Here is a 12,500-nt window from a genome sequence, read left to right on the forward strand (position 1 = left end):
GAAAAAAAACCAGGGTTGTCATGATGCCAGATCTTCAAACTCAGTCCAGATATGTCCAGGAAAAAACACTTGATTTTTTTTTTTTTTTTTTTTAATAAAATATAGGAAATTGAAATTTAGGTGTATAAAATGTTATTAAAGAATACCTCTAGAATAACTTTTCTACCAGCAGCACTGATTTTGCACCTAAATGTAAATGTGTGGGGAAACTTATTAAAAAGAGTTTAAAGCTTTCCATTTGACTGCGTCGCAGATAAATAATTAATTAGGTCATTAACAAATTATGGAAATGACCAGGGGTTTGTTTTGTTTTAAAGGTAAAATGGTGCAAAGTAAAATAGTTCTTATTGCAAAGTAAAGTAACAGAATTAAACCATTTTTATAAACAGAGGTGAATATATACATCTTGCAATATAAATCCCTCATTTTAAAGCAAAAGCATGAATGTGGTGTTTCTGTCGCTGAGACTACTCGTTGAAACAATGATTAGTTATTCTGTTGAAAAGATCTACACATAGAGCATCATTTATTCACTTAAACAGGGTTTTCTTTTCCACACATTTACTGTCGATGTGATTTATGAATGTAGTAAATTGCAGCTTTACATTGTGTTTGGAAATACCTGAATCACATTAATTCAGCTCTTCTCTGCCCAATTAGTTGACTCCTGCATTTTAGGTGTTGCTAGCAGATAATGTTCATCACTGTGTCTGTTGCTGCAGGATTTATGCATCATGCTTGTTTCACTTTACTCTTGTGTAATGGAAAACTTGTATTGGACTCTGCAACAGATTCATCCCCTCAGATGTTGGGCCACAAAGATCGGGCCCAAAGAAAAAAAAAAAAAAAACGCTCTTTTTTTGCCTTGTACACTGTGATGGATATTATGTCTGAAAGACTAGTTTGTGCATGTCAATTCCACATGATATTCTTATCAATAATTCAAGACTATTATGTCACAGGTTTGAATATCTTTCCTTAAAAAAAATACACAATAACTAATTAATTGAAGCCTTTTGGGCAATAAAATTAATGTTGAGATTTTATGCCAACGGAAACAGCAGCTCTGTGTTGAGACATGAACATGTGTCCAGCTGCTGGTAAGAGGAGCTGTGTGTCTTCAGCACTGCCGTGTGCTCGAATTAAATGTCAGTGGATGGAGGCAAAGATCATTAGTGATCATCATTAATAACAATTCTGTAGCAAATCAATATCTAATTAGATACAAATGTTTGTTTTTTAGGTTAATTTTTTTTTTTTTTATAACCAGGAGTTTTAATAAGATTAGCCTGATCCTTAACACTGAGCGGTTTAAATATCAGTAGCAGATGATGAATATTAGCCCTTCAACAGAGGTAAAAGTAAGTTTCATTGACTTAAATATTATAATTTCCTCCTGTAGTGGCTTGGATAACAAGTGCTCAGTGATCCCGTTGTCACTCGACAAAAATGAGAACCTGGCTGCAAAAAAGAAGTCAGTTGCCATGCACACCAACTATGTGTCAGGATGCACTTTCACCAACTCTGACATGCAGGTGAGCAGAGATTACTGACTCCCGATGAGTGTTGCTTTTTTGTTTTGTTTTTTAGATGAGAGTCTTGGATACTCCATTCAATGTAAACGTTGTAATCAGGTTCTGTTTGAATATCCTTCATGGTTTATAGTGAGAAGAGTTCACGTACACAGCACTGCTGCTTTTGCAGATACTGATTTGCTACACAGGAATGACTCCTGTGCTCCATACAACACTGCAGTTGCTTTGCTTGAACACTGTTGTCGCTGCAAATAAGTCCGGTTAGACCCTTACAGTTCTGGGAATTTGTAACTGCTCCACATTTTTCACACCTTTTTTTTTTTATTAAAGTCCCGCTACTTAACATTTTGCATATGGTGCCCTTTAATGCAAGCTAATTCTGCATCTGACCTGTATCCAGTCTCTTCTCTGAATTCTCTCCAGCCAGTAAAAATCAGATGTTGACTCCTGTCTTATCTCTTGCTCTTTTCCTTTTCCTCGCTCCTCCAATAATATCCTTTTGCATTTTTTTTGCTGAGTAAACCATGGAGACCTTTCAATGACATGATTTATTGGGGGCTAAACAGTAACTCATGCCTTATGAAAAGTCAGGACAATTGAAGTTTGCCTTCAGTTGTAACAAGCAAGGATGTCAAACTCTGGTCCTTGAGGGTCCTGCAGGTTTTACATGTTATGCTGCTTCAACACACTGGTCTCAGATGAATGGGTCATTGTGCAGGACTTGACAACAAGCAGCTGGATCCAGCAGCAGGAGACAGAATGAAAGGCGAACATGGAGAAAACAGCCTGAGATATTTGCCTTAGATAATTTACTTCCCTCTTGTTCTTCACGAGAAGATGTGAGAAAAGATGGATGGCAGGGTTGAGGAGAGGCTAGAGAGGAAACAAGTAGAGGTATGAGCTTCTGTCCCAGGAGTATTAATAGACACTGAGTGGCTTTTATCTGGAAGAGAGTTGAGCACACTGACCTCGAGGGGTGAACATTTAACACACAAATACACACTGCTTTTCTTTTTCTGTCCTTTGTATTTCCCCCACCCCCATTTTTTCCATGTCACACAGAAAGATTCATGACCAAACCATCATGCACACAAGTCTTTATGTCACTGAAATAGCTAAAGGAAAGAACCCAGATATTAATAGACATCACCATTCTGTGACTGAACTTCCGTCATGTTTGGATGACATTGTGTGTGTCCATCTAAGAGCAAAAAATTCATATTTTAGCTGCCTTGTTCCTGCTGTGATTCTGAGTGAGTTTATACCTATGAAACCCAGCCAATCTTGTTGAAGGATTTTTCTACATTGTGACATAAAGATGGAAAGCAACATCCGGCTGCGCGTGTGTGTGTGTGTGTGTGTATTTTGGGAAAGGTTTTCTCATAATTGCCGTGGTGAAAGTGGAACTAGCTGTCAGCTCAGGCAGGATGTGGTGTGTTTCGTTCCTGAGGTCAATCAGCAGGAGCTCTCTAATCAACCAGCCACCAGGGATCTCTGATATCTGCATGCATCTCTGAGTAGCCATAATCTGTTTACATCTGAGGATTTGCTGACATTTGAGCATTTTGTGCCTATGTCTCTGTTGGGGAAGACTTGTGCCTATGTCTGTGTTGGGGAGGACTTACTGATCTGAGCTGTTCGATGTGTGCATTGAATGTGTCTGTTGCCGTTTGCATGTCTACTGTATCACTTCCTATGAGTCAAGCTCATATTCATAGTGATTGTTCTGCATTCTGAATGAAAACTGCATTATCACGTGGAAAAACCTCTAGCTTCCTGCTGAAGAGAATCATGTGATAACATATGGTGGACAACTGATAGCAGCTTGAAAACATGTTAAAGAAATGAGATGAATAAAATAAACCTGGAGAAAATTAAAAACGAAACTTATGTCACCTTTAATAATTTGGAACTAGGTATATGTCAAGTTTATTTTTAGTTGTTTCATTTCTCTTTTTAAGTTTTGCTGTAAAATTGAGAATGGCAAGGAAAACACACGAGTTGGAGCCATATGTAAGAAAAGGGAACAGATAACTCCAGATAAAAAAAAGCATCTGATGTGTGGGTGTTTGGGGCTAAAATGCCTTTTCTAATGCTTTTTCAGGACCAATCACAGCAGACACACTTACTGTTCTGTATATAAGTTTTGATCACGCCACACTTCAGCTGGGTGGTCTTATAAAGGGATCCGGGACAGATGCCTGCATCACATCAGCTGGCTTCTCTTGGGGAGAAGAGGAGCAACAGCTTTGCTTTCAGCCCACCCTGAATGACCGAGCCCCTCACCCTACCTCTGAAAGGCAGCTCAAGCTACTTTTTCAACAAAAGACTGTTATTAAACCAGTTTTATTTGTCCGGTACTTTCACATTTATTTTGAGAAACATGCTGTTTTGAGTTAAGTGACATTAGGCAACCGTTAAGCCCAACCTCTGGGGAACTTCATAGACTTCCTGTTTTGTTTATTCATTCATTGTGTTTAACTTATTGGCGACTGCTTTACATAGTCAAAAGCTGTGTGTTGGTATGCAAAGTTCTCTCAAAACTTGATTTTATAATTTATTCATAAAACGTGTTTATTGATGATTTTGATTATTAAAATATTAAAACTCCACCCCCTCACTCCAAATTAAATATAATTTGTCTTGTTTATTTGTTTCATGTTTTTGCACTGAACATGCAAGGTGTGTCGTTGATTTTGTATGCATGTGTGTGTGTCTGTGTGAGTACATTTAACGGTGTCTGTACTATGCCTAACAGCTCTTGACCTCCAGTGGTGACGGCTCATGCGCCCTGTGGGACGTGGAGAGCGGGCAGCTGCTGCAGAGTTTCCACGGTCACACAGCTGATGTCTTGTCTCTGGACCTTGCTCCATCTGAGACTGGAAACACTTTTGTCTCTGGGGTGAGAGAGGCCGGCCTGTATGAAGTGTATGCGATCATGGTGGAAACGTTACAATCCAAACTCCTCTTTAGATTTAGTTGAAAGAAATGAATGCATTGGAGAACTTTCATTTTCAAGGGTATTATTGGTGTTTTATTTATTTTTTTCTAATGTGTGTGTGTGTGTGCCTTTGTGTGCTTGCGTGTTTGTTATCAGGGCTGTGATATGAAGGCCAATGTGTGGGACATGCGCTCTGGACAGAACATTCAGTCTTTTGAGAGCCACGAATCTGACATCAACTGTGTGAAGTGAGTCCATTTCTTTGATAAATATAAAAATGAGGGGTAAACAGAGATAAATTAATTAAAACATTACAAATGGAGCCAAAAGAGACTTTAATAATACCCAGTTTCCTACATATTGTGTGTTTATCTTGTATGACTGACAGATAATACTCTAATGCTTTTTCTATAAATAAGATATTGGTATTGTTTATCACGTTGTATTACTGGTCAGCTCTTGAGTCACCAGCTTTTTGTTTGTTTCTCCAAAAGCATATCAAACTTTACTTACTGTAAGCAAATAACTAATGATGTCAGGCAATACTGATCTGAGAAAGCGATTGCTCATTTATTGTCAGATTCAGCTTTTCTGCATTTATTGGTGATTCTTAAATATCTCAAATATCCACACCACCACAATTCCAAACAGAAAAGTGACTAAATATTATCTGTACCGCTTAGTCCGGTTAAAGATTGCAAGGGAGCTGGAGCGTATTCCAGCAGTCTTTGGGCAAGAGACGGGGTACACCCTGAACAGGTCACCAGTCCATCACAGAACTCTAAATATCTAAAGTGTAAAATTAATTTGTTTTCTGCAAGTTAAAAAAAAAGCAATGATTTGCAAGTCTCATAAACCAATATTTTATTTACATTAGACCATAGAAAACATATCAAATGTTAAAAAGTCTGGCATTTCATAAAAATGTTTAACTCATTATGAATGGGATCGCTGCATCAAAACCCTGAGAAGGTAAATGGTACTAAAAAATAAACATCAGGAAACAGTCAACTTGCACATCTGAAGAGGCTTCAGTGCTGAATATATAAGGTTTTTTTTTTTTAGTTTTCTGCACTAAGTCAACATTTCTCCCCCAAAGGTCCAGCAACTGGTGTCACAGTGGTTACACAGAGGAGGATACACAGCTGTAAATGTGTGCAACTGGTGGCACTACCATCAAATTAGATTGCACTATTTTCATGAAATGATAAAATACCTCACTTTAACCATTTTATATGTTTTGTATGTCTGTCTTTATACAATTGGTTTACAGGATTCGCAAATCATTGCATTTTATTTTTATTTTTAATCAAGCCTCCCAAATCCTTTGGACTACTACAAGTAGGATGTGTTTATCTGTCAGATTTAATTAAACAAAGATCAAACTATGTGACTCAAATCAAACAGCAAAGCTACCCACTTATGTATTGAATTGGTCAGATTTATTTAGTATATAATACATATTAGTACGGCAGCATATCTAATCGTGCCCATGGCCATGTTTATCCAGGTACTATCCCAGCGGAGATGCATTTGCATCTGCTTCAGATGACGCCACCGTGAGTCACATCTGACCTTTGCTTATCTGCATGTTATCATGTATGCTCTGTATGCAGTATGTCCTGTAGTTGTAAGAGCTGTACATTCACAGTTGATTTTGTGTTTTTGTCTGTCGGTGCCTCTCAGTGCCGTTTCTATGATTTACGAGCTGACCGTGAGGTTGCTGTCTATCAGAAGGACAGCATTATATTTGGCGCCTCCAGTGTGGACTTCTCTCTGAGTGGTGAGGAGTTTGTAGACAACTACTAATCTAATCTACCCTTTTTTTTAATTTTTTTTTTTTTACTTGATTTAGAAAATGACAGATTTCTTATTATTGCCCTTCAGCTATATACATAGTATACTAGAACTATACATAAACGTACAAGAGATTATTGTACACTACTTAATATAACATTATTTAATAGCAATAAAAGAAATGTTTGTGTCTCTGGGATAAATTGATCACAGATAAATCTAATCCTTTCTCTACCTTCACTTCCCTTATTCCAAAATTTCCCCACGTCCCCTTTTCTTTACATCTTCACCCACGCCTCTGCTTGCCCACCACCAGGTCGCCTGCTTTTCGCTGGTTATAATGACTACACCATAAATGTGTGGGACGTTTTGAAGGGCAACCGTGTGTCTGTGTTGTTTGGCCATGAGAACCGTGTGAGTAGAGTCAGAGTTTCACCTGATGGCACTGCAATGTGCTCATCCTCCTGGGACAACACCTTACGGGTAAGTTTCTTCATGGAACTTCCCAATGAGCTTAGCTAGTTGTTTGTTGTAGGGAAAAGTTTAGATCAGATGTATTCCATTCCACCAGCAAAACCACCAGCTGAAAAATCTGTTTCATTATTAGATGTGTTTTCTTACTTTTTTAAACATGAAATAGAGAATAAATACAGCACGTATTTGTCTACCTTATGCAGTGACTCACTGTCGAAAGATGAGTTTACACTCTGTACTGCTTCTCTTGCAGATTTGGGCCTAGAGTCGTTCTTATGGATTTGTTCCAGTGAAAACCACATTATGAGACAATCAATACCTCAAGTCCCTGCATGAGATCAGCATTACTTCTAAAAAAAAAAAAAAAAAAAAAAAAAAAGCGTTGACACAAACTTTCGGATTGACACAAACATCTCTTTAAGATCTTTGAATGAGAATATTTAATAGCTGTTTATCTTAACAGTCAACTGAATAGGTTTGAATTCTCATACTATTGAAAATATAGTATTGTTATTATCAAGATCTATATTATGTATTTATGTTATAACTTATATACTTTAAAATGATTACTTATATACAGTAAAAAGCCAAAGTAACCTTTAGAGATCCAAAAGTATTGTTAAATTGCCATGAAGGCACACAGACAATAACACTATTGTATAAATCATGTACATCAGTTGATCTTTATTTATTCTATTCTGTTGTAGTATTTACAATAAAGAAAGACACCTTTAAATATAAGTACTGTTTTGTTTAGGTTTCTCTTTTTGTTTTTTTTTTTTTAATAATACATAAACTCTAACAGGTTAGGTAAGTTTTCTGTGAAGAGAAATATAGAGTTTGATTGTATGATCACTCATACGCAGGCACAAAACACAATACACTAAGATGTCAGGAGTGCTTGTAAATCCTTTGATTTTAACTGCTTGTGCCTCATAGCCTGCTTAATCTCGGCCTCCCAGCGCTGAGAAAGACCTACATTTACTCCCAATAGATGCCACCAGCACAGAATGACTCATCTGTGGTGACATTGTCACAAGGGGGCCATACATCAGCCAGTCAGGCACAGCTGGCCTGTAACAGTAGAAAATGCCTGAAAGAAGAATGCTTTTCTGTCCTATTTTAGAGATTAAACAAATACCTATTTAATATTAGTTGTGGAAATTATTCTGTTTGAATGGTCACATTTCAAAGGACTCCATCACATCCTTGATTGTATATATCAGGATTTTTTTTCCCCAAGAATCCCAGGACTTTGTGGTTGATCTGAAACTTATCCATCAACTCCTCTGAACATACATTTCAGAGTCAATCACATCAAACTCTAACAGTAGATTTTTTTTCCCCTTTATTTCTGTGACACTATTGGTAAGGCAGTGTCACTGCAGATTAAGCAGACTTCACCTTGTTTTAAAAAAAGGATGTGCTTGGTGTTTGTTTTTTTTGTTTGTTTATACAGATTTATTAATTGAATTTAGCAAGTTTAACGAATCTGATATTATTGACATGTTGTCGGATATGTATGTCTATATAACACAATTTGTGATCAGTGAGCTGAATCATTGTGGTTTTGTAGGTTTTACAAAAATTATAGAACTAAAATTACTTAAGAGAAACCATCGGTTTCACCAACATGTTATGTAACTAATATTTTGCCACAATTTGTTTCCCTAAAGAATAAATTGTTTTCTCACTGTTATCTGTTGTTTTTATGTGTTCAAAGTATTATTGATCACAAAGTGTATCTTACACGTTTTAAGCGTTCAGAGGTTAGATATCTTTCTCTACATCATCACTTAATGTATCATACAACATCCAACAAGATAAAAGGTTAATGCATCAACTCCACTTTTCACTTGTCAATACTATGCAGTCGGATAGGCATGTTAGAGTTGCTGCACACCTGTGTCCTCCATTGTAACAGTTTGGAGTAGCTAAATATATATTTAATATAAATATATTCCTGCAGTATTTAGTATCCCTGAAAAAGACATTTTATATTTAGATGCTCTGATTGATGCCCAGATAGCATCAATCTGCAGCAGCTCATCTATAAACTGCACTATATATTTATATATACAGTGGGGCTCCAAAGTTTGGGCACCCCTGGTAAAAATTTAATTTAATGTGCCAAAAAGAAGCTAACAAAAGATGGAACATCTCCAAAAGGCGTCAAATGACAGATTAGACATTCTTATAACATGGTAAAAGAAGTTCGATCTTATTTCCATCATTTTAACTTTTAAAATGACAGAAAACAAAAAATGGCCTCCGCAAAAGTTTGGGCATCCTGCATAGTTAGTACCTTCTATTCCCCCCTTTGGCAAGTATGACAGCTTGTAAACACTTTTTATAGCCAGTCAATAGTCTTTCTAATCTTGTTTGAGGTATCTTCACCCATTCTTCCTTGCAAAGGTCTTCCAGATCTTTGAGATTTCTGCGCCATCTGTGACGCACTGCTCTTTTAAGGTCTATCCATAGACTTTCAATTATGTCGAGGTCAGGAGATTGTGAAGGCCATGAAGGCCATGGCAAAACCTTCAGTTCATGCCTCTTGATGTAATCCACCCTGGATTTTGAGGTGTTTTTAGGATCATTATCCATTTGTAGAAAACAATCCTCTCTTTAACTGCAGCTTTTTCACAGATGACATTAGGTTAGCATCCAAAATTTGCTCAAATCCCATTGAATCTATTTTTTCTTCTACTCGTGCCATGTCCCCTGTGCCACTGGCTGCAATACAACCCCAAAGCATGATTGATCCACCCCCATGCTTAACAGTTAGATAGAGGTTCTTTTCATTAAATTATGTGCCCTTTCTTCTCCAAATGTACCTGTGCTCATTCCGGCCAAAAAGTTCAATTTTAACCTCATCAATCCACAGAACTTGTTTCCAAATTGCATCAGGCTTGTCTATATGTTCCTTTGCAAACTTCAAATGATGATTTTTGTGGTAAGGACGTAAAAGAAGTTTCCTTCTGATGACTCTTCCATGAAGGCCATATTTGTACGTGTACCTCTTTATAGTGGAAAATTGCACCACGATTCCAGTATCAGCCAGATCTTCCTGGAGGGATCGTGCAGTCAAACTTGGGTTTTGATTTGTTTTTCTGTTCTGTCTGATATTTTTCTTGGTCTTCCTGATCTTGCTTTAACTTCCGCTGTTCCTAATGACCGCCATTTCTTGATTACATTCCGAACAGAGGATATTAGCATCTGAAAACACTTTGCTATTTTCTTACACCCTTCTCCTGCTTTGTGAGCATCAACTATTTTCAGTTTCAGTGTTCTTATATATATATATATATATATATATATATATATATATATATATATATATATATATATATATATATATATATATATATATATATATATATATATATATACACACTATTCACAAAAAGTTAGGGATATTAAGCTTTTGGGTGAAATTTCACAACAAAAGCCTAAAATGCATGTATATATATGTATTTCTTTCTTTCTTTCTTTCTTTCTTTATTTTTTCTGTTTTAACAGCAGTTTCAATTTAAAATTGAAAGCCAGAAACATTCAGGCAGGTGGGAAATGCATAGGTAAACAAAAAGAGAAATACCAGATGACAAATGAGATTACAGGAGGGAATTATGTGCGTCGTGAAAGCATCCAGAAACATCCCCATATTCGCACCACCTATAATTTGATTACAAGCACTCTCTGTTTCACTTCCTTTTTCTGGTCACTGATGTGGAACTTTACTGAAATTCTAAATCATAGCATGGCGTCAGATCAAGAGTTTTGAAAAATTGAATGAGTTTGGATAACATCCATGAAAAATTTAATGTACCTGGACATGAAAGTATAACGTGAGGTAATGTTTGGCTTATTCTCACAATTTCAAATCAGCTGTGAGCTGTGTCACATTAAGCTACAGCAGATCAAGATATATTATTAATATGCATTATAATCAAAGCTGTACATTTGTAGGGATTGTTTATTTACAGTTGTATGATTTTTTTCTTTTATAAAGGTGTTAAGATAGTGTGTTCTTGATCACTCCAACAAGTCATTATAGACATAATGAACTGCGGGATCTCCCCTGATACCATCATCAGACTGCTTACTTCAGTGTTTTATTTTAAAAAACAGGTGTTCGTAATTATTCATCTGTCATGGGGACCGCGGTGTCTTTAGGAGAAATGGTTTTTCCATTCGGTAAATCTGCGGTGATCGCAATTTCCTCTGACTTCCTGGAAATATTTATAAGTGGGAGGAGCCTAAGATTAACGTAAAACATGAGGGAGGCGGTGAACGTAACCGGGTTCTCCTTCCGCCGTCTGGATGTGCAGAGAGCAGACTGATATCGCTGGGAGGGTAAGCTTTTGTTTTACTTGCACACAAAAATGCCTTTTACCTACGTGTATAGTAAAGTTTTTTTTTTAAATATAGATAGTCTATATAAACGTAAATGTTTATGCGGTGGTTGTTCACTGCGAAGACCTAACGCCAATGGCTGAGTTAGATCCTCACAGTCCGTATGAACGCTCCTTTGTGTCCTCCATTGCTCTGGTGACAGTCAACGGAAGAAAACGCAGCAAGCGAATTATTTTAAGTTAATCGGTTAAAACTAATGACAAACGGGCTGATAATACAACGAAACAGTCGTGCTATGTCTTTGTTTGTCTTGAAATTCCACTTCGTGAAGCTGTGTGCGTTCACAGTGCCGACCGGCTTTTGTTACTGAAGCGCTTACAAAGCCGACGCTACGTAGCCGTTTGTGCGTGTCCATAGCGACACGTCGCTAACTGACGTACGTTCAGTTTTCGCCTCGTATCGTTAAAGCTTCTGATGAACGGATTTATATTGTCCTTCGCTAGGAAACAGTGATGTAGCGATATTAGTAAAAGACACGAATAAAACTAAAGCTGTTTGTCTAAATGTTTGGAAAATAATATAAAATGGTGTCACAATATTCCCTTTTTACCCGAATCACGAACCAATGGATGAAATGGGAGAATTTACTGTTTAATATGTATATGTTTGTTGGGGAAAAAAACCCCGAACTTCTTATTTCAATAATTCTTGCAATCAAAAGTCTGAAATGTTAATGCTTCGTTTGTTTAGCAGGAAACGTATGATGGATCATTAAAAGGGAATTAAGTGACCCATTTTACTATTATGACTTCGATTTTAAGACATAATTTCCAGATACTATCTTGAGCAATAAAAGCTTTTTTGTTTTTGGTCTCTTTCTTTTACCTCAGCATACCATTTCTGTTGTTCTGCTTTTCAGTTCAAGACAATTGCTGATAACATAATTCTTAAATTAAAATCTCTTTACTTTTAGAAAATGTCCTTTGGGCTATGGAAAGAAACCCTGGTTGTAGCAGAGGATTACCTGTTCCTGTGCTGCACAAGCCCACGTCCGGCCCTTCCGCCTCCCAGTGAGTCAGCTGCTGCCATGAGGAGCATGGCCCAGGAAATGGAGCAGCAGCACCAGGCTCGCTTCCACTCCCTTGCTCAAAGCTTCCTGAGCAACTGTGGGCCAGATCTCTGCTCCAGCCTCAGGGTGGTGATGGAGGAGATGGTAGGGGATGGACATTTGAACTGGGGGAGGGTTGTTTCGATTTTTGCCTTCACTGGGATTTTGGCCAGACAGCTGCAGGGGCAGAAGGACACCAAGCCGGGGCTGGACCCTGGGCAGCAGCAGCAGGAACTGGAAAAAGGGCCCACAAATTGCCAGGCACTGGCTGAAACCATAGCTGATTACCTGG

General features: G+C 37.5%; 2 protein-coding genes across 2 annotated transcripts in view; both read left to right on the forward strand.

Moving 5' to 3' along the window:
* The window catches only part of gnb5b (guanine nucleotide binding protein (G protein), beta 5b), a gene marked incomplete at its 5' end in the record, with an annotated part of 11,118 nt that extends 4,059 nt beyond the window's left edge, over window positions 1–7,059 (forward strand). Inside the window, 7 exons of the mRNA XM_079243675.1 lie at window positions 1,403–1,535; window positions 4,294–4,437; window positions 4,633–4,724; window positions 5,987–6,035; window positions 6,163–6,259; window positions 6,590–6,756; window positions 7,001–7,059. Of these exons, the coding sequence (XP_079099801.1) occupies window positions 1,403–1,535; window positions 4,294–4,437; window positions 4,633–4,724; window positions 5,987–6,035; window positions 6,163–6,259; window positions 6,590–6,756; window positions 7,001–7,012 (694 nt within the window). The 3' untranslated portion in view covers window positions 7,013–7,059. The remainder of the gene's footprint in view (window positions 1–1,402; window positions 1,536–4,293; window positions 4,438–4,632; window positions 4,725–5,986; window positions 6,036–6,162; window positions 6,260–6,589; window positions 6,757–7,000) is intronic.
* A 3,993-nt stretch (window positions 7,060–11,052) lies between these two features.
* Window positions 11,053–12,500, forward strand: part of bcl2l10 (BCL2 like 10) — a 3,435-nt gene continuing 1,987 nt past the window's right edge. Inside the window, exons 1-2 of the mRNA XM_079244430.1 lie at window positions 11,053–11,100; window positions 12,074–12,500. The exon at window positions 12,074–12,500 is cut by the window's right edge and continues 41 nt beyond it. Of these exons, the coding sequence (XP_079100556.1) occupies window positions 11,068–11,100; window positions 12,074–12,500 (460 nt within the window). The 5' untranslated portion in view covers window positions 11,053–11,067. The remainder of the gene's footprint in view (window positions 11,101–12,073) is intronic.

This window comes from Telmatherina bonti, assembly GCF_933228915.1.
Source record: "Telmatherina bonti genome assembly, chromosome: 1".
Classification (NCBI taxonomy): Eukaryota; Metazoa; Chordata; class Actinopteri; order Atheriniformes; family Telmatherinidae; genus Telmatherina; species Telmatherina bonti.